Source organism: Nyctibius grandis, chromosome 26 (assembly GCF_013368605.1).
Source record: "Nyctibius grandis isolate bNycGra1 chromosome 26, bNycGra1.pri, whole genome shotgun sequence".
NCBI classification, from domain to species: Eukaryota; Metazoa; Chordata; class Aves; order Nyctibiiformes; family Nyctibiidae; genus Nyctibius; species Nyctibius grandis.
The window spans coordinates 6,783,057-6,810,977 of record NC_090683.1 but is presented as its reverse complement, the minus strand read 5'-3'; the positions used below and the strand labels follow the sequence as shown (position 1 = coordinate 6,810,977).

General features: G+C 46.8%; 1 protein-coding gene across 5 annotated transcripts; it reads left to right on the top strand.

Moving 5' to 3' along the window:
• The first annotated feature begins 159 nt into the window (after nt 1–159).
• ACLY (ATP citrate lyase) lies at nt 160–27,514 on the top strand. 5 transcript variants are annotated; one of them, XM_068418499.1, is made up of 29 exons: nt 160–243; nt 6,583–6,752; nt 8,358–8,480; nt 9,599–9,661; nt 10,123–10,313; nt 11,260–11,339; nt 11,830–11,960; nt 13,357–13,475; nt 13,968–14,104; nt 14,505–14,566; nt 14,735–14,852; nt 15,008–15,162; nt 15,574–15,664; nt 16,822–16,851; nt 18,594–18,735; nt 20,258–20,426; nt 20,905–21,009; nt 21,267–21,463; nt 21,628–21,709; nt 22,087–22,197; nt 22,746–22,873; nt 23,068–23,161; nt 23,429–23,583; nt 24,369–24,519; nt 25,061–25,204; nt 25,423–25,536; nt 26,068–26,150; nt 26,400–26,476; nt 26,671–27,514. In XM_068418499.1, exons 2-29 carry the CDS (start codon nt 6,594–6,596, stop codon nt 26,763–26,765), a joined length of 3,306 nt encoding a protein of 1,101 aa, XP_068274600.1. In that variant the 5' UTR covers nt 160–243; nt 6,583–6,593; the 3' UTR covers nt 26,766–27,514. The 5 variants fall into 5 exon arrangements, with proteins under 5 accessions (XP_068274600.1, XP_068274599.1, XP_068274602.1 ...); XM_068418498.1 differs by having other exon boundaries at nt 18,591–18,735; XM_068418501.1 differs by lacking the exon at nt 16,822–16,851.
• The last annotated feature ends 407 nt before the right edge of the window (nt 27,515–27,921 follow it).

Here is a 27,921-nt window from a genome sequence, read left to right as displayed (position 1 = left end):
GCGGGCGCGAGGGGCGGGACTACGACTCCCACAAGGCCGCGCGGCCGCGCCCCACCGGCGGCGCCCAATGGGAGCGCGGCCGCCGCTCAGGCAAGGCCCACGTGACGGCGGCGGCAGCCAATGGGCGGCGGCGGCGCCCGTAGCCCGATGGGCCGGGGGGGCCCGGCCGCGCCGCAGCGAACAAAAGGCGGCGGCGGCGGCGGGCGGGGAGCGCAGTGGGGCGGCGCGGCCGGGCGGGCGCGGGTGAGTGCCGGGGGCGGCGGGGCGGGCGGCGGGGGCCGGGGCGCTGTGGCCGCCGTGGGGCGGGCGGGCAGCGCATCTGCCGCCCCGGGGTGGGGTGATGGCCGCGGGCCCCGCGGCGGGGCGGGGGGAAACCGGGGCCGGTAGCGCTGCGCGGTGGCCTCAGCCGGCCCCGGGAGGGGGCCGTGGTCTCCCCCACGTAGCGGGTCTGCGGCCGGGAGCAGAGCCGAGGGCGTCCCGGGGCAAGGCCGCGCCGGAGCCCCGCTCTCCCCCTCGCACCGCCGCCCTGGGCCCTGGCTGGGGCTTCCTCGTCAGCTGGAGGCTGAAGGCAGCCGCGGCCGGGGCGGTGAGGGCCCGCCTGGCCGGGACGCCGCTTTGGGCCGGGCTGTTTGTGATGGGCACAGCCCAAATATTTAGCGAGGGGCTGGGAGAGCGGGCTCTTGTGCGGGCCGGCAGCAGAGCCAGGCTCCGGCTTTGCATGTTCTCTTCATCGCTCACCCGGGAAGCCCTTTGGCTCGGGGCGTGTTCCCCTTTTCCAGAGTGGGAATCCCTCTGTGGTCGCTGTGGAGGCAGCAGCCCCCGCACTGGGATCTCAGGGTGAACAGCCTGGGTGTCTCTTGCTTCCTGGGGATGGATCTGACAGTTCAGGAGCTGCGAAATGGCTGTTTTCCAGCTCTTTTGTTTGCTACCTGCAAACTCCTGCTGTTTGTCGTGCTGCTTTGGAAATTCTCTTCCTTTTGTATGGACTTATGTTCTCTCTCTGTTAAGCTGTGTCTGTTGTCTGCCATAGCGTCTAAAGACTGACAACTTGTGTGCATCCTGAATATATTGTTTGTAGAGATCTGTATTTGTTTTGTTTCCTTAATGGGTTTGGAGCTCAGAATATCAGCTCTGCTGTCTAACGCTGTCATTCAAGCCCTGTAGAGTTTTCTGTGTATGAGACCTCTGTAAGAACGCGCAGGAAGCGTGCTCTCCATCCTCCGGCCAGCAGTGCTCTTCCTGCCGTTAGCAGTTCTGCTTGAAGTGGGACCCGATCCGAGGGACAGCCACAGTTGAGAGTCCTGCCCAGCCACGCAGGCCACAGCACACGCTGCTACTGTCCCCTTTGCAAGTGACGTGGGGAAGGCTTTAAGGACTGAACTTGCTAAGGACCTTCCCCAAGGCTGCAGAGTAGGATGGTCTTTAAAGACAGGATTCCAAATGCCCCCCTTCTGGCCGCAGGCGCTTACCGGGCTGTTTGGAGCCTGTCTGCTGCTCTCCATCAGCCAGACTTAGCTCACTTCGTAGTCCGTTCCCCTCTCTGGCTGCTGTTTTGTTCTCAAAGGTTCCACGTCTGCAGGGAACCTTCTCCAGAGCTGAGCATTCAAGGCGCTCGCTGCCTTAGCGAGTGCACCTGCTTGCATCACACCAGAACGGTGCCAGGCGTTTCGTAAGGCGCAGCGTTGAGGTATCGACCCGTGACGTTGGGCGACTGCTGCGGGGCCTCCTCTCGAGCCCTCTCTCTGTCCTCTGATGAAAGAATATGTGTTTGCCAGGTAGAAGCTGACGTAACTTTTCATGCTGCTGTGGGCTGAAAATACTGGCTGATCTTGAACTGTGTTAATAAATGACCTGGGATGGAGGGGGAAGGTTGCTGTGTAGTTTTGTTGACATAATTCACGGGAGAGAGGGCACGAAATCTTTACTGGAGAGGGAGTCCTTTTCTCCCAACAAAAGCATCGCTCAGGTATGATGGGAGTATGGTACTGATCTGGATCTAAGTAAATTGCATGCGTGAGTGCCATGTTCTGTGTGAACACAAGCTGGTTAAGCTCATGGAGTTACACCAAATAAACCAAATCAATGTCTTTATTTTTCCTCCTCCCCTTAGAAACAGACCATATTGTGCTGAGTAGCGCCACATCATCCGATCTCTTTGGGAGTCAAGGAGACTACCTGGGTTGTTGTTAAAGTCTCTCTTCATGTTTCCTCATCTTTTTTCCTTGGGATTGTATTGTGTTTTCCCTTCAGCTAGTCCCTGGTGTCACAGCAAACACAACATCCAGCTCTTCCATCCTTGTCTAGCTTGCCACCATCACACTGGTTTTCTGTTGCCAATACACTCAAGAAACTTTGCCCAAGCATTTTTTTCTTTTGGCATATTTGACAGATCACGTTTTGAGGGAATAAGTGCTCATGAGCCCTTGTAAATGTGATCTAATCCATTTCTCTTACTTGCTCTGGACTTGCTAGTGAAGGGTGAAAACCAGCGCTTTTAAAATGAGTGGCTGTGGATGGTGCTGTAAAGGTCTCTGTGTTGCAGGGAAGCTGTTTGTTTTAGAGCCTCAGCAAACGAGCACAGAAATTGGTGACACTTCCAGAAATAACTTACTCTTACACCAATAACCCACTTGTCAAACCAAGGCTGGGTGTGGGGCATCGGTTCCACAGAGCTCCTTGCTTCTGCTCAAGAACTAAAGGACAGCGTGCTTCAAATGCAAGAAAGGTCCTTGTGATGCGGGCTGACTCCAGAGCTGCCTTGAGCTTGAGGTTGGACTAGGTGACCTCCCGAGGCCCCTTCTAACCTGAACTATTCTGTGATCCTGTGATCTGTTGCATTTTAACTGAAAAGTTCATGGCACAAACTGCAGAAAATGCTTTAAAGTGGCAGTAGATTGTCCTTCACTCTGCGAGTCTGGCCAGGAACCAACCGTGCTTCCATCATAGACCCTTCAAAGGAGAAGGCAAGGCAGTTTGTAGTAACTGGATCTGAAGGGCTGTGAGGATGCAGGTAGAGTACAGAACGAGCAGCAAATCCTCGCGGGCAGCCAGAGGGGCATTGTAGGTCGGAGACTGTTAATTCTATCTGCCCCCATCCTAAATCTTGTGCACCAGGGATACAGGTTAAGAGCAGACTGGAAAAGGCATTTTGTGCTGCTGACGTGAGTCTCCTGTCGTGTGTGGCGTTGGCAAGATTTGGGGCCTAAAGTCATAAGAAAATTGCGGTTCTGTCTTACCTAATGAATCATGAACAGAGCAGTGTCTGGGAGTGAATCAGTGGAAGAGAACGTTATCCTGTAGCTGGTATTTGGTACAGAGAAAGGGACTGTTTTTCTCTCGGCACCCCCTGTTTTTCTTCAGAGGTGCATCCCTTGCTCTCATCAGCACTGGTTGGTGCTGCAGGTGCTAAACGTGACTGAAAAAAGATTATCCATGACAGGTGAGAGTCCTGCCCTGCCTCATTCTTGGGAGACCGCATGGACTCTGCTCCTCTGGTTCTGCCGTGTCCTGCAGCCCGTGCTCCGGCTCAGCGCTGGCAGAACAGAGGCGAGCAGTTAATGGAGTCTGCTCTCGTTATGTCTCTGGTTGATGAGGGACCTGCACGAGCACATACAGCTGGGAATTGCTGATGCCCTATGGATTTTTTTTTTCTGCTGATCTTTTAGCTTAACAATTCAGCAGACTGAAGCAATTGCTTTGTGCTGTCTATCCCATGAGAAAGGCAGGGTTGGAGGGGTGGAAGAACCGAGTGAGGGGCATGATTAAAGGCTAGCTAACGATTAAGAAATGTCTCGGTGAACCATGGGCAGATAAGGGTAGAACGGCCTCATTCCTGCTGTTCTCTTGCCATGACACAAGGATTTTGTCATCTTTCATCTACTGCCATTGTAATAATCCTCTAGGTTTTCTCTCTTTACCCCAATAGAGTTATTGCAAAAATGAGGCGATGAAACAGGGAGAGAAACTAGGGGAGCGGCAGAGTGTAGTGGCACAAAGAAGGCCAGTAAAGTTTGAGAGATGGGCAACTTCCCAGTGCCATGGCTTGTGGGAATGCCCCTGCATTTTGTGTCCCTCAGGTTTAAGCAATCCCGTGTATATCACTGTTGTTCCACTGACTTGTTTTTTTTTTTTCACAGGACTCGTTTTAATAAGACCTGAGATATGTCCTGGGCCCAGTTCCCTGCAGTCTTAGTCATTGGGATAAGTAGCATCAGCTTGATTGTTCTGATTTGTAAATGTGGACTGAAGATCTGCAGTATTGTTCAGGGGCTCTGTGTCACCCTGGAGAAATGGAAAATACGTAGGTTTTTAGATTAAGAAATATGTTTGCCATTTTCTTTTATCCATCTGCTTCTAGTGCCGTGAAATGTGACACTTTTTCTCTGGGACCGGCCTTTAGCATGTTGTGGAGTAGGCAGCTGATGGATTTCTAAGGGCTTTGAAAGCAAGGGTATTCTAGCTTCCTCCCAGGGAAAATAAATAGCTGCCAGGTAACTTGGGAGCTGGATTTGCTCTCAGAAATAGCACTGCTTTAAAGCAAAAATCATAATGGAAAGTTTTCAGCCCTACAGTACAGATGACTTACTGTAGCGTGTGTGTGCAGCTGTGAAGACAAGGTACCAGAGTGGTGTTTGTGGGAACTGAGTATGTCTGTGCGTGCTTGCAGAGGAAGGTTTGGTTTTTTTGGTGGTGTTTTTTTTTTTCTTACAGCGCTGCCAACTACTAGCCCAACATACCAGCACTTCTGCTTTGGAAGGTCTTCCTCTGTAGCTAGCCTGTGGCTGACTGACCGTATAACAAAGCTGTAAGCTTTTGGTCAGAGAGGCTGGCATATTTGTGAGTGCTCATCTGATGCACAGACAGTGCATCATAATTAAGAGAAAAGCTGTCTGAGAATGATACCATGAAACTGATCCACAATTAGCAGAGGACAGATGCAAACCAGTTCTGCAAACACACTCGAGATTCTTGTTAGTCTGATGCAGCAAACTCGAGTTGGTTTCTAGCAGTTAAACCATTCTGTCTCTTGCAGCTTCCATGCTAATAAGGATTAAGCAGTCAAAGCAGCTCTGCTAATCTTTGAATTTTTAATGCAGATTACAACACAGCTTACACTCCTACAGTTGTGTGGTGTTGCAGGGCAAAGATGGGCAGAGAATCGCAATTGGCAATAAGCCTAATTATTCCCTGGCATATTGTGTGCTTGCTTATAGGATGAATAACCCCGTTGGTTACTAATGGTTGTTACCCAGAAGGTGGCACAAGAAATAACTGGGGGATTTTTAAGCTGTTTCCCTCTGTGGGTCTTAAGTGGACCATCTATTTTGTGATGGCGTAGGCAGTTAGTCTGACTGAGCTGTTCAAATGCTTCACTGTCCAGATACTCGGAGGGAAATCTGAGCTGCTCTTTTCTGTGCTGGTGCCTTTCTGCTTTGCAGCTCTCCCAGAACCATCCTTTTGTGTTTGCTGCCGCGCTGGCTGTGCTCGGGGCACAGCGCCGTGACCTCCAGTCACTCAGGATGCAGCGCGAGCCACTGCTCCAGCTTCTGTCAGCAGTCTGACCCCCAGGAAAATCAAAACTTCTGCTGGCCTCTGGCTGATCACAGGACTTTGTTCTGATGTTTGACACATGCAGAACGGTTCACCGGGGTGAAGTATTCGTTTAAATAAATGTTTACTGCAGCTGAAAATAAATGCATCTTTGACACCTATGACTTTGCTGCATATCAGAAACAAAAGTTACAGCCTTGAGACCAGAAATCATCTACTTATGTCAGTTTAGAGCACTCTTTAAAAGAGAAGGAAGCTGTTTTCAGGAAGGGCGTGACATTAGGAATTATTTTTTTGTGATTTTTCTCAAAAAAAAAAAAAAAACCAAAACCCAAACTGTCTTACCTTAATCTTCTTCTTTGTCTTGAGCATCTTATTCTGCAGGGTGAGAAGCTGCTTCAGAACCTAGAACATCTAGGTTCTGAAATAAACAAAAATAAAACAATGTAAATGTGTTCTGGTTTTGATAATACTGGCAATGTTTTCTTTTCCCTTTAGAAAAAGGTATGGGGGATTGCTGGTTTGCCTGCAGTCAAGCTCAGGCTGGAAATGTGGCATGTCATAAGGAAACAAGTGGGAGGGAGGGTTTTCCTCTCCTGTTGCCTTGTCACTCCCTGGTACTGAACTAGAAGAAATGGTCGGTGTTATGTAGATCCCCCAACAACAAGCCTGGGGTGCGGTGTAGTTTGAGACCAGCTGCCTTGGCTGGGCGCTGCCCTGGACGTGGGGGATGCCCAGAGCTGGCAGGGTTGGTAAAGGCACCGTGGAGGCTGGGACAGGCTGCAAGGATCACGCCTTTCCCTGCAGGCAAGGCTGGACCAAAACAGTGTTCAGGGCACTGGAATGGGGTAGAAGTTTTAAGCAACACGGGATAGTTCTTGCTTATCAGGCGAGTTTTATAGCCTTACTTATAGTGGGGAGACACAGCCCCAGCTCTGTCTTTGCCTTGGTTTTGCACTGAGCTAGGCGACTGGGAGTTTTCTGTGAGAACTGGACTCTGTTCCTGATTACTTTTTTTTTCCCCCAATTCAGACTAGGTAGCCATGTCAGCCAAAGCCATCTCTGAGCAGACGGGGAAGGAGTTCTTGTATAAGTATATCTGCACATCCTCTGCCATCCAGAACCGATTCAAGTATGCCCGAGTCACCCCAGACACTGACTGGGCACGGCTCACCCAGGACCACCCTTGGCTTCTGAGCGAGGTAAGGAGAGCGACTTGCCTTCCTGTCCTGGCCGAGCCCCAGACAAACCTCTGCCCACCCCAGCTGCTCCCGGCTGGGCACGGCCCGTCGTGCTGTGGCAGGCTGTGAGCAGAACCGTGCTCCAGATCTTTCCTGAAGGACCAGTCGCTGCTGCTGCTGTGCAACATTCATTGCAACACTGATGAAGAAACAAGCCTTGCTTCAAGGCTGTTCTATCACCTTCCAGGGGGCCTGATTATAGAGTTCCTTTAAGGACTGTGAAATACACAACCAGAGATATCTGCAAACGAGAAGCTTCTGATAACCGCACAGAAGTTAAACAAGGCTAACTCGGACAAAGCAGGAGTCTCTTGAGATGCCAGTCCCTGTTCTCCAACCCTTACTTTCTGAAATCATGGAGTGCTTTCTCCATGGCTGGCTTTCATGGTCAGTTGGGATACTGCTTGGGTTTTCTGCATCCAAACAAAATACCAGGGAGAGCTTCACGTTTTGCTTTTTCTATGCAAGATCTTTTATATCTCTGTGTTTCATAGCCATACACTTTGTAGAGAAAACATATCCAGAGCTCTTTTTATTAGTTGTCCAAGCTGGCTCCTTTCCAGTGGTTAATTATATTGTCATTGGTTGGGAGAACATGAATGTTCCACAGTCCTTTACTGAGTGACTGATAGAAGCCCTACACTAAGTAATTAAATGTTCCATACTCAAGTGCATGAGTGAATTGCTGGAAGATATCAGCAGAGCTTCTAAAAAGACTTGCAGAAAGCCAGAAGGGAGCAAGGATGCTGTCTGTCCTTTAAGGCAGAGTTCTGCAGTGCTAGAAGGGGCTACAGGGTCCAGCAGAAAGACCACAATCTGTGTTCTGTGCTGCAAAGTGTTATGTTCTGACTCTGCACTGTAAGTTGCTAAAGTTCAGGACATATCAGCTGTACAGGAGATTAGTACCCGTTTCTTATTAAAAAAAATATATATATGTTTGCAAGCTAGAGTTAAGTGTGTTACCTTGGAACAGATTTCCATAGGTGTCTTATAAAGAGCCACCATTGGTTGACTAAAATGCGCAGGACCCTTGGCCCTAGCCAGTCTCGTATGCAGAATTTATAGTGACAGCAGGAGCTTGCTTTGTAAGCAGCTGACTGTGCTTGCCCTGTCTTTATTAGTTTATCTTTATGAGCCTCTGCACACAGAGAAATATTAATTTCATGATGCATCTTACAAAGACAGTTTGCAAAACCGATGGGATGCTGTGCGCTTTTCAGCACGGCTTTATTTTACAGAGTCAGTACATATACCCCGTCCTAACAGGTGCTGCTTTGCAAGAGTTATCAAAGTTCATCAAAAAAAAGCCAAAACATCACCTCAGTCTCTGATGTATATTCATGTCTGAGGAGAGATAAGGCAGCTCTTCCTAAAGTACAGCATAAAAAAAAACCTGCAGGCATGTTGTACCAGGAGATGCATTCGCCAGGAGATTAAAGAAATCCTGCAAGGACATTTGCTGCACATAATTTATTAAGTTTTTGTTTCACTGTCTGCAGAGAATCACTCGACCAAAATCACTTTCTAATGCTTCTTTCTTTTAATCCCTCTTGCACAATGTTGTAGCGTTTAGTGGTGAAGCCAGACCAGCTAATAAAGCGACGTGGGAAACTTGGACTGGTTGGAATTAACCTCACTCTGGATCAGGTGAAGGTTTGGCTCAAACAGCGCCTGGGCCAAGAAACCACGGTGAGTGCCACCTTGGCAACAAAAACATAAGACACTTGTTCTGTCTTTTCTGCCTACTTGCACGATAGGAGCTGGTGTGCGGGTATTTCTCTTGCTTATGGTGGTTTAAAATGCATGTTCTGCTGATGCCAAAGTAAGTGAGAAACTGAACTTGCTGCTGGCAAATGAGCACTGATAAAGGACACACCTGGACAGGGAGCACAGCTCGGTGTTCCCTGTTACCGTCTGCTGGGTAGGGCCTGTGTGCTGGGAGCTGAGCAGGAATTAGTACCAGTTTGGAAATCCTTTCCACTTGGGAGTCGGCAGTCGATAGCTCGAATGGTGTCTAGTTGGCATAGCTGCTTCACGTTAATACCCAAGGCAGATTTAACAAGACAAGTATAAAAGCTGTCATAAAATTGTCCTCTTATTGTAGCCAGCCAGTGTGTTTTGGCTGATGACTGTTACTTCAAGTCCTTATTTTAACTCGGTGCTGGCTGGGAATATTTATTCTCCTGGGAACGATGCTTCAATGCTAATGATAAAGAAACGCCTGCCATCCCAGCTGCTGTGTTTCAGGAGCTGATAGAGTTCTGTCTCAAGGAAACTGATGCCTTGGCTCTACTGTGATTGATTTGCCACTCTCTGGTGCCAAGCTGTGCAGCCCAGCCAGCGAGGCTTGCCCGAAGGCCAGTATGAAACAGCAGGCAACTGCATTTTGTGTGCCTGCCCACCAGGAAAACCATGGATGCTGAGGTCACTTCTTTAGCACAATACCACAACCACATCTAAAGGAAGGACTGTGCCAAGGACTTGTGACCAGTGATGTTTGCTCCTGAAGCAGTGCTCTCAGGAGCAGGGGGTATCTCCCATGGCCTGTGTGGGAGCGTCCCTTGAGCCAGGTGACTTGGCCTGGATAGCAGGAAAGTGCCCACACAGCAGTTCCTGGGACCTGTGAGTGCTTGATGCTGTGCTGGAGAGGGAGGAGTATGGTTTCCCCAGGAGACACAGTGGAGAGGTGCTTGGGAAGAACTGATTTTAGAGCAGTGTTGATTAATTCTCGAAGCTTGCCTTATGCTGTCATAAATATGGATATGGGACAAGCGTTTATTGGTGTTTGTCTTGTTTTCTGCCTGCAGATTGCTAATGCTAAGGGAATCCTAAAGAACTTTCTGATTGAACCCTTCGTCCCTCACAAGCAGGTTAGTATACCAAGTAAAACATTAAAAAGTGCTTTTAAAGCTCTTCTGGCTTGCCTGTGGCTTAGATGGATTGATACAGTGGAGAAAGCAGAAGTTTGGGAGGGTGCTGTTAGCTGACAGCATCGATGCACGTGGTCAGAGCTGCGTGCAGGCGCAGTGTGAGTCCCTGCGAAGGGTTGTTAATAATCATGTTGTTGCTGTTACTCTGCTGGGAGGAGGTTACAGATCACCTGAGAGGGACCAAGCTGGCTGGGAAAAGGCAGCTCACTGCTCCCTCAATCTGGTACTCCTGAGTGTGGATAACAAACTGTTGATGTGAGATATATCCAGTGCTGCTGCTGCTCCTTGGAAAGCCCAGCGGTGTGCTCAGTTGCCCCTTCCCTAGCATGGACACAGAGATTTTATTCAAGGTCTTCTCTGGGTGTGACTTGCTAATGTTTGTGCCCTGGTCTGTGGTGCAGGAGGAAGAGTTCTATGTGTGCATATACGCTGCCCGTGAGGGAGACTACGTGCTCTTCCACCACGAAGGGGGTGTGGATGTGGGAGATGTTGATGCCAAAGCTCAGAAGTTGCTTGTGGCAGTGGATGAAAAGCTCAATGAGTTGGATGTAAAGAAGCATCTCCTGCAACACGCACCAGCAAATAAAAAGGAGTAAGTACAGGTGCCCAGTTCTGGGCATGGCCAGGCACCCAGAAGTTCCTCTCCTTTATTTCAGTGTAACGTCCCTTCTTTCTGTTTCACCCTAAAGCTTGCTCTCCTGCCCTCTTGCTGCTCTCAAGAATATGCTGTGCATCCTAAATACGAGTTCTTTGACCTTATCCAAGCCTCTCATAAAACTCAAACTGGATGTTCATAGTGCTCTGAGCCTTCACTTGACAGGAGCGCTTCTCAGTCTGCTGAGTCTTGACCTCTGAGATGTTAGAGACACGTACTGAGTTTTGATCCTTCATGCCAGCATAGAACAGTTTGTTATTTAGTAGAAATGGTGATGAGATGTGAATCTGATGGCTAATTCAGAAATGTGCTCTCCCTTACTCTGGCCTGGTGTAAGAAGGTATTCTCTTGCTATTCCTACGCTTACTGCAAGCTTATCTGTAGATCTCCAAGCTTCTTCTGCATCTCCTTTAATTAGATGCCTATAGCTAGTTATCTTAATATGAGTCATGATTTTTCCAAACATAACGTCAGCACTGATGGCATTGTTCAGCACTGAAAGGCTGCAGAATCCTGTCACTAATATAGGTACTGCAGTCTCTTCCCCATCCCAGCCAGAAGCTTAGTTCTGACAAAGATGCCTGTCTGACAGTGAGAGACAGTGATGCATTTCTGTCTCTCGGTGACATTGAGCAGAGTGAGCATCTACATGGCAGTTGTGAGCAACTATGTTCTCAGCAGAGTTTGGTGGAGTGTAATTAAGATGAGTCATCAAGGTCTTCCTTTCCTTGAGTCATCACCTACGCTTCCACCAGAGAAGATGAATGAGAATGAAAGAAATTTACAGAGTAGATTTGCAGATTGTCACTAATGTAAATGAAGCAGAGCAGACTGTGCTTTATATTTGGCTGCTTTAATGAATTTGTATGAAATTTTTTTACAGCATCTTGGCTAGCTTCATCTGTGGCCTGTTCAACCTTTATGAAGATCTCTATTTCACATACCTTGAGATCAATCCATTAGGTAACAGATGTTTTTGGGAGTGGGACTTTCTGTTCTGAAATATTGAAATGTGTACTTTATCCTTCTCTGGTTTGTGTAGTTGGCAACAATACTAGGTGGCAAAAGAAGTCCCAAAGTGGCTGTGATGTGTCTTGGAGCTATTAGTTGAATGAACCCAAAATGAGGGCTCCTTGCAGGTGTTCTGTTACCCAATTTCCTGGTGGAAATGAGAAATTCCGTTCAAAGGCATGTGAAGTCAGAACTGAAGAATGTAAAAATTGCTCTGTTGGATCAGAACAAACCAGCACCTGAGCCAGGGCCTGGCCATGACCAGGTCACTAGTTAATTCTTATGGGTTTGGTAAATGCAACTAACTGACCAATGTGGAGGAAGGGAAACAAAGGTGACCTGGCTTTTGTAATGATCTCTGCATGGCATCAAATTTTATGAGTAAATCTGTGACATGTCTTTGTACAAAACCGAGCTAATTCTGGTGTTGTTTTCGATGCAGTGGTGACTAGTGCTGGTGTCTACATCCTTGATTTGGCCGCAAAGATTGATGCGACTGCTGACTACATCTGCAAAGTGAAATGGGGGGATGTGGAGTTCCCCCCTCCCTTTGGCAGGGAAGCTTACCCAGAGGCAAGTAACAACCCACTCTGGCCCAAGTCCCTCTATTGTGGACTACAAGATTAATTCCTCATTGCTTGTATGTCCTCGAGGTTTTCCTCTCGTGTGGGTTTTGTTGCTGTGTTTCAAGCACCTTGGCATTGCTATCCATGATGAGAGCTTGTGCAGACGTGTGTACGGGTTGCTGTAGTACTAGGACTTCTCATAATTGCACTCTGAACTGCAATTGCTTTCCATCTTTGCTTGGGTGGTGTTTCAGTTCTTTCCTTTAATTCAGAATTGACTTTTTTAAATGGAGGCTTATGTTTAACTTCACTCAGCATATGCCAAAGCTCTGTACTGGTACAGTCTTCCTCACATGGCTCTTGCCTGCATTGCTGCCCTGTCAGAAAATAATTACCCTCTCTCAAACTTCAAAATAAAAAGTTAAGGTGTTAATACACGTGTCTTCCTGGAAAGTGATGACCAAGAAGAGGCCTGCAGGTGAAGTGTTTGTTCTGAGGTTAGGAATGCCTGTCCCCTCGCGGAATGCCCGCGTTTGTACTGCTGGGTGCCCAAACACCGCTTCGTACGTAGCCTCTCTGCAGCTTCAAAACCTGTTGGAAGTAGAGTTCTCTCCTTCATTGTTCTGTTACTTATTTCAGGTGACTGTTCTGCTCTCCCGAAAGGATTTCTGTCCTGACTTTTTCATTTTAATTACAATTATGCTTCAGTTGGGGAAGGTTTTTGTAACATGTCCAGGAAATCCATTTAGCTGTTTCTCTCCATGTAGCTTGCTGGATGCCAACACTTAACTCAGTTTGCTCTTAAAAGGATTAGTTCAGTTTTTTTGTCTCTGAATCATCCCTCTGCAGGTCACTGTGAGGGTTATTACGGCAGTGTCTTTGCTGAGAATGTTAATGAACTCCCAATGAAGTGCTTCTCAACAGGCAAGCACGCTGTGATACAGGAGCACTGTGCTGAGCCAAATTACAGCTCTCTCGGTGATTACATTCTTGGCTGCAGAGAGTTTAGCCATGGGTGTGTTGATTTTTAAATTTCCTCTGGTCTCAGTCTGCAGACAAGGTCAGAACAAGACTTCTCAGTTCAGATGCATTTGATTCTCTGACTGTCGTATGCGGAACCATGAAACCTGGGAGCTTCCCAGGTCACCTGCATTGCCAGAGGTTTTCAGGTGCAAAGTGTTCTTGTCTTGGAGAACTAACACAGATCAGTCCTGGCCCCTGAAAGATGAAGCTGGATCTGTCCCTTACAAAAATGGTGTTTGTCATTCTGCTTTCCCCTCAGTTGCAGCTGAGGGGAGATGTGGGAGCTCTGTGTGTCCAAAGGGGCCCAGCACAATGGACCCTCTGGTTTGGCAAAGGAGCATGCAGAAGGAAGTTTAAATTGTGTGCTTCTCTGCCTGCAGGAAGCCTACATTGCTGATCTGGATGCAAAGAGTGGAGCCAGCTTGAAACTTACTATTCTCAACCCCAAAGGCAGGATCTGGACCATGGTGGCTGGTGGTGGTGCCTCTGTGGTTTACAGGTAACAGGAACCAGGTTTCTGGAGAGGGAGGTGGATTTACGGTGCTGGAGGAAAATGATGCAGCCTTTGGAAGAGAGACTTCTAAAGCGATCTTTCCCATGCCATGACTGCTTGGGACCTATTCAGAGTGAAGGGGCTGTGCAGATTTCTTTCCAAGATGTGGAACATAGTGTCCCCTAGAGATGATAATTTAATTCTGGGAGGTTGAGATATGGTTTCTTTTTGACTTGGAAAGAAACAATCTGGCTGAAAGCTGTTCATGGTAATATCATTGCTGTGTTAGTCCCTGAGTTCCCATCCCATCTAGGAAGTATAACAAGATTAATCATGACTGGCACTGAGAGGAGAGCAGCTTTTTTTTTTCAGCAGACAGCATGATCTCTCTGTTACAAGCTCCACTTTCCCAGGAATTTGGAATGCTTTATTAAGACCTTAGTACTGACTCAAATTATAACTAATCTCTTAAATAACTTTTTTTGTTTGTTTTTACAGTGACACCATTTGTGACTTGGGGGGTGTGAACGAACTGGCTAACTATGGGGAATACTCAGGAGCCCCAAGTGAGCAACAGACCTATGACTATGCCAAGACTATTCTCTCCCTCATGACACGGGAGAAGCACCCTGAAGGTAAGTGAGTCGCTGCCATTTCAAAGCTGTGAAGCTGCATGTGGGGACAAAACTGAACAGTTCTGGGCTGTTAGTATGGTTAGACCTCCCTGGCAGAGCTTTTAATGTACTGCTGCCTTCCGAGTGAAATAGTGATGGATTTCTGTCAGCTCTCGCTTCAGAGACGGGACTTGTGGTTTTCCGTGTAGGAAAGAGCAAATGTTGCTCAAGAGATTCTTATCAGAAAAATTCTTGCTTGATACAAAGCTCTTATCTTCCAGGCTCTGCTAAACACAACTTAGTACAAACTATTGGCTACTCTGAACTGCAGCATTGTTTCACTTTGTCCTACACTGCTTCATGATCTTACAGTACACCGTGTTCTTAAAACAGTTTTATTTATGCGTGTTTCTTCCCTCAGGTAAAATCCTGATCATTGGAGGCAGCATTGCTAACTTCACCAATGTAGCGGCCACTTTTAAAGTAAGTAACTCTTCAGAAGTATCAGCAAACAGTCATCAACCCCAAGCATTCTCCCCAGTTCAGTGTTGGGCTGAGGCTGACTGGGCATCTCTTCCAGGAGTTCCTGAGCTGACGGGACAGGGCGAACAGCGGGCTGCCCAGCTCACCTGGCCTGTATGTTTCTTTTAGGGCATCGTGAGAGCCATTAAGGATTACCAAGGCCCTCTGAAGGAGCACGAGGTGAGGATCTTTGTGCGAAGAGGAGGCCCGAACTACCAGGAAGGATTACGTGTCATGGGAGAAGTTGGTAAGGACCAACCATTTCCTTAAGTTTTGTTCTTGCATCTTGTTTCTTCCACCTGCCCTCTGCTGAGCCTTTTCAAGGTTAAATGCTTCGCTTCAGCAGCAGCTCATCTTGTTCCTTTCCCCCCCAAGGCTGACTGTTCTTGTGTGCATACACAGGGAAGACCACTGGGATCCCCATCCACGTCTTTGGCACGGAGACTCACATGACTGCCATCGTGGGCATGGCGCTTGGCCATCGGCCCATCCCCAACCAACCGCCTGCTGCAGCCCACACCGCCAACTTCCTCCTCAACGCCAGCGGCAGCCCTTCGGTGAGTTCCTTCCCCTCGGGGAAGGGGAATGCTTGTGCGGAGCCTCCTGAAGGAGCTTCCCCTGTCTGAACAGGTCAGAAACGGATCTTGGCCACCGTTGTATTTGTACAAAGCTCTGGGAAAACTAAAGTGACTCTGCCTGTGGGGTTTGTCAGGAGGGGCCCTCCCAATGTCCACCTCGCTTGTGCAGAAAATGTGACCTCTCAAAACCAACAATGTGGCTCCTGCATTTACTGGGAATTTGGTCATTTAGGAGTTTTCCCTTGCTTGACTGAAATGGTCCTATCTTAAAATTAACTTTCTTTGGTTTTCTTTTTAGACTAGCATAGCCAAAGCGGCCATCTCCTCCTGCATGCTCCAGGCCTTTTCTGGCACGCTGTCCCTTACTGACTTGGCTTCTGAATCTTTCAGACTCCAGCACCAAGCAGAACAGCTTCCTTCTCAGAGTCCAAACCAGATGATATTGCTCCCGCCAAGAAGGCAAAACCAGCAGCACCTCTTGGTAAGTCCAGCACTGGAAATGATTGCTAGCAGTTCTCTTCTGCTCCAGAAGAGAGAATGAGGACTAGACTAATGCTGCTTCTGGATATAAAGGGGAGCAGTTTTGTGGTACTTGTCTATCTTTGTTTTGAAGTTAAGTGCTTTTAGAATGTTGTCACTTGTGCTATTAGCTCATACACAAGGTAAGTCAGAGTTGCCTTGATCTGGGATGTTCCTTTGAAGGGAACAGCACGGTTTGAGAGCTCCAGCTTTCCCGTGTCCCCTTATGTGAGTATCTGTGCTGTGGTTGCTGAACTGAGGCCTGCTTTCCAGTCAGGTACCTGGGGGGGGTTCCCATGGGATGCTGCTGGAATGGTTTAGGTATTCAGAAAGTCCTTCTTGGTACATGCTTCAGCTTCTGGGATGAAGGCTCTACAGTCAGGCAGTTCAATAGGAGTTGACATACTCCTCACACATTCAGGGCTGAAGGTTACTGTGTGGTGTGTTTTGTTGGTTTTGAATTGTTTTTCCATTTTTGTTTTTTTTTTTTTTTTGACTGAAGTTCATAGGAAGCTTCTTTAGCATGGTAATATGCAAGAGCTTTGGCAGCTTTTTGCTCGTGTTTGTTGGAAGCCTTATTGGGTAAGAGCATGTTGTATGGGGATAAACCAGCAGAATTGGGCAGGGAGAGAACGTGGTAATACCCTGATCCCTCCTCCCTTGAATGTGAGGAGATACGGGCCTCGTTCACGACAGCGTGACATGGTGACAGCAAGATTCAGATAGATTCTGGTGAAACACATCACAAAACCCACTACTGCTCCCTTAATCATTGTGCACAGAATTTTGCATCAGCAGTGCTTCAAAAAGACATTGAAAATATGTGAGCGATGGAGCTTGCGATGCAAGGGACTGCCGCCTGAACCCGAAGGGTGTTTGTGCTGGGATAAGCAAAAAGTTCCTAGATGGCAAAATGGAAAATTTGATGTCCGGATATCTGGAGAGGAGGAACAGTGGAGAGTGCTCCAGTGCACTTGTTTTTTAACAAAAGCAAAACCCAAAAGGCCTGAGTGCTGTGGGGAGGAGGGGAGCTGCAGCACCCCGCCGCAGGTGCCCTGCTCTTGGGGTGACACAGCCAACTCTGTCATATTGTTGCATGAGTGATTCTCTCTTTAACAGATTCAATCCCAGCTTCAAGACCTGGTTCAGGTAGGACACGTGTGACTAGCTGAATGTGCCTGGCCTCGCTGGCAGCTGACTTTTTTTAGTTCTTGGTTTTGTTGCTGTTTTTACTCTCCAAAAGTTTGCAGTGTTGTCTGGTCTTTCCCTTCACTCCTGCCCAGCATATTTAGCTACCACCATATGAACTTCTCATATCTCTTCTCAAGTGCAGATCACATACTCCATTGCACAAAAACTTTCTGAGGGTGAGAGGGACAGGTCTCAAACTTTAATTTTTCTTCCCCCACCCCCAGTCATTACGGAGAAAAATAGACCTAGGCATATGGTGAAAAGCTCTGTTCCCTTTGCTTTCCAAAAGGAGTTGCTAACCATGTCTAATAACTGGCATTTTCTTTTGAAGGGAAACAAAACAGTGCAGGCGCTGTGCTTATGAGCCTTGAAGGGCACAGAGAAGTCACTGAACGAACTAAATGTTCTTGTTGCCGTATCAGTTCAGCAAACCATTAAAGCTTGTGCTCAATGAAGTTATGGGGACTTTAGGCACTCTTGAGCTCTGTCTGGATGAGAATAAACTGCTGAATCAGGGTCAAAGTAGAGTTTCAAGCCATCTCCCCTATCCTAAGAGGAGGGACAGTAGAAGGGGAATTCTCAGATTCTTCCTTGTGTGGTTTCAGACAAATAGCATCACCTTCCTGGGCCTGCATTTGCCTGTTTCTATGAATACTAATATTACCTCCTTGCAGGTGTCTGCAAGATAAATGGAATTTTTCAGGGTAGGCAGTTTCCTAATACCAAGTTATATGTCAGTTCAGCCCTACATATTCCCAAGTTATCCAAACTGGGAACATGTAGGGCTGGAGAGCAGTGACTGATTCCTTGTTAAAGCCAGAACAGGATCCTGTTTAATCCCTAATGCTGTTTGCCTTTGAATCAAAGCCAAAAAGAAATTGGCCATAGACTGAGTTGGCATCTCAGCTCTGAGCTCTTAAGAGTTTTAAAATGAACTCTGCCTGAAGTCAAAGGGAGGAACTCGATGTTTTGCTGTGACAAGTGGTGTAAATATACTTCAAGCAAACAGTCCATCCTCACTAGCTGAACTGTTGCCTTTCCTGTGACTCTGTCCCCCAAAGCCAAGTTTTGGGCCATATATAAATTCTTGGAGCAACCAGGTTTATGTTGGATTCTGATCACCAAAAATCCTGAAACAGAAGCTGAGTGTGTAGAGCTCCTTTGCTTTCTTTGTCCCCTCCATTTCCTGCTTTGCTTTTTTTTTTTCCTCTATCATCCTACTGTGGTGCCCTGACAAACACAGGGGGCAGACCTCCTGTGGTGCTCCCAGCCTGTAGGCCACACGCAAATAAATAAATAAAATGCAAAGTTCCCTTCCTCTTCAGCTTTACTGAATAAAACCATCTGGGAGGAACACGAATGGCCCCTGTGAGAAGAGGAAGAGGCAGTTTTCACTTCTCTCTCCTCTCCTACCCCACCTCCCCCCTGTGATTAGGCACTTGCCCATTTTGTGAAACCCAAAACCTGGCTCTTGTGTTCAGAATCCTGGGAAGGGGGATGCTGCTTCATCTACAGTTTATTCCTTAGTTTGGACAGGGTGGCTACTACATCCTGCAGTTCACCTGTTGGGTTCAGTTTGGAGGGAGGGGAATATGCTCATCTGGGAGACTTTCAGCAGACATTGGCAAAGTTGCAGCTTTTGCCTTGCACATTTTGAGTATGTTTTGGGGTTTTTTTTCCCCCCCTCTCTCTCCAAGCAGGTAAAGCTACAACCCTGTTCAGCCGTCACACCAAAGCTATCATTTGGGGGATGCAGACACGGGCCGTGCAAGGAATGCTGGACTTTGATTATATTTGCTCCCGGGATGAACCTTCAGTAGCTGCCATGGTTTATCCCTTCACGTAAGTTGCCTGTGTTGGCTGAATTATTTTTCCTCACTGCTTCCCTCAAATCCTGCTGTTAGCTCCCCCCTCTTCCAGTCTCTGCTGTTCTTTAGTGTAGCTGTGCCTTAGTCTCTATCTCTGCTTTAACGCCTTCTCTGTGCTCCCTTCCACCATCAGGTTGGCTTTGCAGACTGCTTCCTATTTCCCTCAACCATTGATTTCGGGCTGCTCTGTTGAAACAGGTTAATGTTAGCCACATAATCTAAGTCTCACTTCACGGTCTTTCAAAGGGAGTCCAAATTCTGTTCCTTTACTCAGCGAGTAAGGCAGGCATGACTAGGTGGGCTTGCTTTAACAGCTAATGGGGGTGAGAGAGGCTATTAGGTATTTCAGATTGCCCTCGGGAGGAGCCTCCGGAGCGCAGATGTGCATAAGCTGTTTTGTTATTGTACCTCATGAGTAGGGGGGGTCTCCCTGTCAAACAGGGCAAGTAGAGAGAAGGAAAGGAGCGGCTGGCTGGCCTGCTGCTGAGTGAGCTGGGAGCACGTACAAAGGTAGGAGGTTTGTTTTGTTTCTGTGGTATTTGGACACCTAGGATAGCTGATGTCTGATCAGCCTCTGTCCTGCAGGGGATTTTTCCTCTTGACAATTAAGTACCCTGTGCTGTTCGTCTGCAGCTCTGATGATAATTGCAGCTCTGTGGTACCTTCTCAGCAAGTGCAAATCTCGGGGTACTAAAACTGAGTACAGGCATAGTCACATCTATAGATGAGTGGCAACCCCTTGCAGTATCGCAGTTGTTTAATGAAGAAAAAGCACTAGGGATTAAAAGTTGAAGGCTGCCTTTAATTATCTGATTCTGCTTGACCTTCTGGAGGAAGCCAGGCTGGCAGAACCTGGAATGTTCTGTTACAAAAGTACCAGTATGGAACATGGCCAATACCTCTAGGCTCGTAAACGATTGAACAGTACTGGCTTCAGTGAAGCTCCAGTCGGAGCATCTACTGTACATAAACAACAACACCTACAGTGAAGCTTCCCCAGGTGCTGCCCCTTCACTGTGTGTGTGGCAAGGGGGGCAGAGTCTCACTGTAGCAGAATTGGAAAGCTCACACTGCTGTCCGAGCTGTTCACCACAGATACAGGTTTCCTGTTCCCCCAGTCTGGTATTTGTTCCAGCCCAGTAATGCAGCTTTGCATGCATCTCATTCATTATTCTTTCTGTGCCTCATTCTGTCTTCCAGCTTGGAGTAGAATTGAGGCTCTGGTAACTTCACTGTGGGAGAGCTTATTCATCTTGCTGGATGCCTCTGTCCCCATTAGCCCGTCTCCTTCCATATGCTGCTCTGTTCTATACTCTGAAGAACCTTCTGCTGTTAGTATGGTCCCTCCCCATGTACGCTCACTTGCTAGTGAGTCTCACAGTCAGTCTTGGTGTCTGAGGAGTGGGGTTTGTAAACTCCTCTATCTGCATGCACTGTATCCCTTTGTCTTTCCAGTAGCCTTAAGAGTCAGGGCTCTTTCATCTTCTCCTCTACAGTGGTGACCACAGGCAGAAGTTCTATTGGGGCCACAAAGAAATCCTGATCCCAGTCTACAAGAACATGTCAGATGCCATGAGGAAGCACCCAGAGGTGGACGTTCTCATCAACTTCGCATCTCTGCGCTCTGCTTATGACAGCACTGTTGAAACCATGAATTATCCACAGGTGAGTGAGGGCTCTAGAAGAAGCCCAAGAAAAGAAGGAAGGTCTTGTCAGCAGGGTACCAGGGTTTCTTACCATGATGGCATGAGTAAATTGGCTTGGTCTTCCAGCTTAGCAGATAAATACCTCAGTTCTGTCTCCTTGGAGACACTAAGAGGATACTGGAGTTGCAGAGCAAATTCTAATGCTGGACTTGCAATTTGTGTGAGGGGAACTTGGCACCTCTTTGTTAGGTGTGATGACTTTGGGTTGGTTAAAATACAGTGCTGCCTCTCTGTGCGAGGGGGAGAAAAACGATTCTCTGACCAGTGTGTTGAGACTGCTGTGAAGATCCCAGCAGACTGCAGACCCTGTGTGAGAGTGCACAGCGTGACCTGTGAGCAGAAGCTGATCGTGGCCTGGGAGCAGCTGTTTGCCTGCTCTGTCCTGCCCTAGAGTGGCCACACTGGGGCTACTAATGGTTTTCTTTATCTTGACACAGATCCGCACCATCGCCATTATTGCCGAGGGCATTCCAGAGGTCCTGACACGCAAACTGATCAAGACAGCTGATAAAAAAGGAGTCACGATCATTGGGCCTGCAACTGTAAGGACTGGGGGTGACCTTTTTCTCCTCTTGTCCATCTATCTTAACCTTCAGAGCTGCATTCTCTGAAGGATAAAGTATATCCTACAGTCTGTTTTGTCTTTAGTCATATAAAGTGCATGTTAGTTTTTCATTCTAAGGTCACTTGACTATCTTCCGTTGTTTGTATAAATACTGACAAGGCTGTCTTACAGAAATGTTCCCAAGTTCCATGTATACTTTAAAGGGCTTTACATATTTCTCTAATCTTCTTGTAGGTTGGTGGGATCAAACCAGGTTGCTTTAAAATAGGCAACACAGGAGGCATGCTGGATAATATCTTAGCATCCAAACTGTACCGTCCTGGCAGTGTGGCTTATGTGTCGCGATCTGGAGGAATGTCCAATGAGCTCAACAACATCATTTCCCGAACCACTGATGGGGTCTATGAAGGGGTGGCCATTGGAGGGGACAGGTATGAGTCTGCATCTCAACAAAGACACTGGGGTTTAAGTCAGTCAACAGAAGAATTGTTAGTTATTTGGAGGAAGAAGGGCAGGTTGGCTGTTAATTTTTCTTCTTTCAGAAAAGTTTATGAAACAAACTTAACTTCTACCATTTTCCCTGTATTTTACCCAGATATCCTGGTTCAACTTTTATGGATCATGTCTTGCGTTATGAGGATACTCCAGGAGTGAAAATGATTGTAGTGCTCGGAGAGGTGAGTGAGACCAGATCACTCCTGTCTGAGAAATACCCAAGTGTTTTGTTTTGGGAGCATGTGACTTGGCTGCAAGGACACTAAATAACAGCTACACATAAGTGGCAACTATTCATACTGTTCTTGAGTGTCTGAATTTTTATGTCATGCTTCTTTAATCAAAAGAAATTGAATGTATTCCACAGACAAGCATAGTCTCCCCTACTTTAAAAAAATTTTTAAAAAAATCAAATAAGGAGGCTTTGTCCTGAGACTTCAGCTGTTATTCGATGAAAAAGGAGGGGAAAAAAAAATCCAAGTAATGCTTCTATGTGCAGCTAGGAGCTGGTTTCTACAGAAGTGCAAAGTTTTGAACCAGCTCACCTCTATTTCTGCAGATTGGGGGCACAGAAGAGTACAAGATCTGCAGGGGTATTAAAGAAGGTCGTATCACCAAGCCAGTGGTGTGCTGGTGTATTGGTACTTGTGCCACCATGTTCTCTTCAGAGGTATGTGCAAAAATGGGGGCAAATGCATGAAATAAGTATATATCCACAACAGGAAGAAAAAAGCCAACTTCTCTCACTGTGTCTAAACCTTCCATAATTGCCAGTAGCAACTTAACATGCAGAAGTTAATAAATATAAATGGTAAAAGCTTTTTGTGCTTCTGTGGTCTGCCACTGGAGATACCCAAGGGATTCTGCACACTTGTAAAGGGAACCCAAAGACCCCAGGGAACACACCAGGTTCTGATAGCTGCCTGCTTCTGGGGTGGGGATGGGAAAGTGCATGTTAAGCAGCTCTGGAGAGTGGGGGAATTTAGGGAGGCAGGATGTCAAATGGAAGAACCTGGAGTGATTCCAGATCACGAAATGCCCTGCCTATTGCTGTACTGACTGCAGGTGCCACCAAGAGTTCTGTTAGCCCAAACAAGAAGGCAGATGTGCAGTCATGGGTATTCCTCTGTCGCCAGTTTCCTAGTTAGTTCTTTATTCTGTTTTATTCTCTGAAAGTAAACAACTTGTATTCCTCACTGCTGTCTCTCCTGTTTGTAGGTGCAGTTTGGCCACGCAGGAGCTTGTGCCAACCAGGCTTCTGAAACTGCTGTTGCAAAGAATCAAGCCTTGAAGGAAGCTGGTGTGTTTGTTCCCCGGAGTTTTGATGAGCTGGGAGAGGTCATTCAGTAAGTCACATTAACGGGGCACCTTCAGCAGGAGACAGAAACTGTCAGGGCGCTGATTCTAGCATGATAAAGGAATATTATTCCTGCTTAAGAAAAGCAACAGCTTCCATTCTGGGTTTTTAAGTTCTAGCCTAAGACCACCTCACTTGTATCTCTTAAAAGGACTTAAGTTAATACATGGATTCTCTCTCTAGGTCTGTCTACCAGGATCTTGTGGCCAAAAGAGTGATTGAACCAGCTGAGGAAGTGCCTCCTCCAACTGTGCCAATGGATTACTCCTGGGCAAGGGTGAGCTGTGCTGTTTTACCTGCGGTTTGGTTCCTTAGAAACCAGACAGGGTGTCTGCTGTGATTCCGGATGCTTATGGTGACAATGGTGTTGCCTTGGGGCTTTATCTCGCCCTTTTTAGTGTTATCTGTGAGCTCACTGGTTCTAGGCTGTGGAAGCTGCTCTGAGGGCAAGCTTAAGGCATTGTTGTTTGACCACTCTGCCTCCCACTGCCCCATGTTTCTAATGTGGAATGTTCAAAACCCCACCTTTATGCTGCGATTTCAGGAGCTGGGTCTGATCCGCAAACCAGCCTCCTTTATGACAAGCATCTGTGACGAGAGAGGTCAGGAACTGATTTATGCTGGGATGCCAATCACTGAGGTCTTCAAAGAAGAGATGGGAATTGGAGGGGTTCTGGGCCTGCTCTGGTTTCAAAGGAGGTGAGGAAACTTTTCGTGAAAGCTCTCAAAGTATTTGGCTTGAAGTTTTGCTTGTTTATTAATAGACTTTTAAGCACCAAAGTAACTCCAGGATTCCTTTGTGAATGTAGATTCATTGGAAATGCCATCTCTATGTCCCCTCCTGACACCACACCAGCATTTCAAGGCTTCATACAGTATGTTTTAGTCTTGGGATGAAGTTTTCCACAAGTTTTGTGGGGCACTGAGGAAATTTCTCTATTCTAGGTCTGTTTCACTCTCTGACTACTTGCTTATTATAATTGTCACCTCGACTCTGGAGAGACGGGGGACAGAGGAGTTTGCAAACATTTGCTAACCAGTCTAACCAGGGAACCTTCTGAATGGAAGAAGTCTGTTGCCTTCATGTGATCACTTTCATGAGAGGCACTCTTGGCACTAGCTGGAATCTCTGGCTCAGCAGAGCAGGATGAGTAGGACCGTAACGCAGCCTCGTGGCCCTCCTCAGAGGGACCCCCAGAGCTCACTCATCAGTCTGCTGAGTGTGTGCAAACGGCCTACAAAGCTGACCCTCGGCTCTGAGCTGAACAGCTCCTGGGGAAGTTAGGTGGGAACTGCCTGAAAATCTGATCTTGGAGAAAGATATTAGGGTGCACTGATGGCTCTTGTGACCGTACAGCTCCCCTTCCATATTCTACTTCTTTCACACACACACCTAAACCACAAGTCGCTGTCCAGTATAATACCAAGTGTCTTGGTATTCAGTTTGCTTTACAATAAATGACTTTGGTCTCTTCCTTGCTCAGGTTGCCAAAGTATGCCTGCCAGTTCATTGAGATGTGTTTGATGGTAACAGCAGACCATGGGCCTGCTGTATCTGGAGCCCACAACACCATTGTCTGTGCAAGAGCTGGAAAAGATCTTGTCTCAAGTCTCACCTCAGGCCTTCTCACTATTGTAAGTACTTAATATCCGGAAGATTTAGCTTTGCTCCTCATTACTCTGTCTAGGTTTTATTACTGTTAGTTTAAGATTTAGATTGGCTGCAGAGCCATGGACAGGTGTGTCTGTTCACTTACACTTGAATTTCTGTTGGATTCAACTCTAATAGCCGATGCTCTAGGTTTAAAACCTACTCCATTTTTCTAGTAAGCCAGACTATTTTGATGTCTCTCTCTCGTTTGAGCCTCTAAATATTTTGTAGAGGCATTGTCTCTATATGGTTGCCTAGTCTCTTCCAACCCTGACAAGCAAAAATGTGAATAAAACAGACGTTAGATTAGATTCTCCCCATCACTGTCTCTAGCGGAGATGTGTTGGCTACATGTTGACACTTGTGTTGAGTTATAAACAGTGCTTTATCCCAGGTGCCTGTCTGACTTCAGTTTCATGAATGCCACATTGATAGGCAGGGTGGATGGGGAAGATAATCTTGTGCTGGTTTTGTGCCCTAACTGTGGAGTCCTTTGCTCTAATTCCCTTTGTGTGTTTCACCCAGGGTGACCGGTTTGGTGGAGCACTGGATGCTGCAGCTAAAATGTTCAGCAAAGCCTTCGACAGTGGGATTATCCCTATGGAGTTTGTGAATAAGATGAAGAAAGAAGGGAAACTGATCATGGGTATTGGACACAGAGTCAAATCGGTAAGAAAGCTCCATTAGTACAAACTGGAGGTTGGTTTGGTCTTTTAGAGGGGTGGGGGAGAGGAAGAAAATCAAGGGAAGAGAATCAGCAACTTTCAGAGGCAGCTATTGACCACATTCTAAGGACTTGTAAATCCTAAACCTACAAATAGTAATGCTTATGGCAAGTACTGTGTAAGAGGCCGTGTCAGTGACTGTAATGTGTTCTTAACTTGCAGATAAATAATCCAGACATGAGAGTTCAGATTCTCAAAGACTATGTGAAGCAGCACTTCCCTGCCACCCCGCTGTTGGACTATGCACTTGAAGTGGAAAAAATTACAACTTCCAAGGTGAAATGCGCTAGTATTTATCTCCTCTTGAGCACTTCTTCTAACAGGGGGACAAGTGACATGGGGTCAATACTGTATTTTAATTGCAATGCTTCATAAATTGTTGCTGGGGTTTTGTTTTTCTGCGGTAGACTTTGGGCCAAGTACAACTATGGTTTGGTAATGCTGAAGACATTTGTTGGACACTGGGAAAATGCTGAACCAACCAAAACCAATTATCTGTGCTGTCCTTGGTATATCTGGAACTGCTGTATGCTTTAGGTCAGGAGCAGAGCTAGCACACATGATGGGCTGTGGCAGGTAACCTCTGTGGTTTGAACCAAATGCAGGCCCGCTCTTCGGGGCTGGCTTTCCATCATTTGCACTAAGCATGGCTCTTGCTCAAGTTGCTGGATGGCCTTCTCTATGACTAGGCTTGTGTGCCCACACTTATGGGCAACCCTCAAATTACCCTGGAGGATGGAAGTTGCCAGGTGAACATCATTTGCCACTGTTAACATCTTTGTTGGGGTGTGTTTTCATGTTCTGCAGAAACCAAATCTTATCCTGAATGTAGATGGCTTTATTGGTGTTGCCTTTGTTGACGTGCTCAGGAATTGTGGCTCTTTCACACGGTAAGTAGGTAGTGGGCTGTTTCTCTTAGGTCATGGTCCTATAGAAATGATGGGAGCCATACTGCCAGCTCGTGGGGGCCAGGCTTTCAGAAGGACATTGTGAAGGGAATGTAGCCTGGACTTGGGGGAAGGAAGCTTTCACGTGAATTCAGTGCTGCTACTGCCCCTAGAGCAGACTTGTAGCCTTTCTAAGATTGATTCCTTAAATAGATCACTATGAGGAACTATTTAATTTCTTTTCTCTTGCAGGGAAGAAGCAGATGAATATATTGATATAGGAGCTCTTAATGGCATCTTTGTACTAGGCAGGAGTATGGGATTCATTGGTAAGTTTGCCATCTTTCTGCCCCTTCCCTCCTACTAGGGGATGCCCTGCTGCCATGAACACGAGACATGGGAACCTCTAGGGACTCAGTCTAAAGTGCTAGTTGTAGGAATCCAGAAATTAAAGTTCTTTCAAGGCAAAGTAAGACTAGGAGGAGGAGCAGAAATGTTGTAACATGAACCACTTCTGTTTTAGGCCACTACCTGGATCAGAAGAGATTGAAGCAAGGTCTGTACCGCCACCCGTGGGATGACATATCCTATGTTTTACCAGAGCACATGACTATGTGAGAACCTGCAGTATTGCCTCAGAATGTCACTTCAAGAAGACAAGCCTGCACAGATGACAGCCACAAATGGGACTTTGATGTATAAAGGCCATTGGTACATAGACAGTGAGCTGCCTGGTCAAACTGTGCAAAGCAACTGTTTTATAATAGAAACTTACTCTAATAAAAACCAAAACTTGTGATATTCCATATGTTACCTGCTGTATTTAATACTGTCTCTCACCCTTTTATTTTTTTCTACTCGTTTCATTTTGTTTCCATAACAGATTTTCAGGGTTTTGGGAGGAGAGTTTAGCTCATAGGCCCAGTCTAATCACAGAAGATTCATTAGTCTGGTAACAAGCTGTAAGTTTTCCTGACAGAGGGGAATGTCATTCCCATCATTCCCATAAGCCGTGACTTGGGCTTGTTTTGTTGTTGGTTGTTTTTCAATTTGTTTACTGTGTTCTCCTCTTCAGTCTGATTGTATCCTGAATAGTGGGACCACTGCTGCTGTATAATCAATGTTACTCAAATGCTGGTGTAGTAATTTAAAGTGTAAAGTTGTAACATACTGCTGTTTAAAACTGTGAAACTACATCTATTCCAGTGTCTGTATTTATGCAAACAACTTCTCATTTACTATTAGATTGCTGGTATATGGAATGTCACTCCTTATCTGCAGATGCAAAAATAATCTCAGTAATAACTTCAGCATCCTACTTGTCTGTGTATTGTAACCTAACTCAAATAAATGATACACTACTCATTTATTCTTTTTCTGCTTCTGGCTTCTAAAAGTTGGTCCCAAAGTATGTCTAAGGGGCTGTGTGACAAGCTGGGAATGAGTGAGTTAAGAAAATAACCTCGGAGCAGTTACTTCTCTCAGAGTGTGTGTGTGCTGATTGCTTTAAGAGAAGGGGGGGGGGGGGGGGAAATGCAGCCTTAACCGGTCATGTTTCAGTGTGTATCAAGATGAAATTTAGCAAATTAGAGAAAAAAAAAAAGGAGGAAAGTAATTGTCTCTAATTGATAGAGCATTATACAAGGGTTAGGGAGCTGTATCATGATGTATAGTACATGTTGAAATAACCCCCCTGCTGGGTGCTTCGTGCCCTCCCTGCTCCCCGGGGAGCGCGGGGGCCCTCGCCCCGGTCACGTCCCCGCTCCCCCGGGGG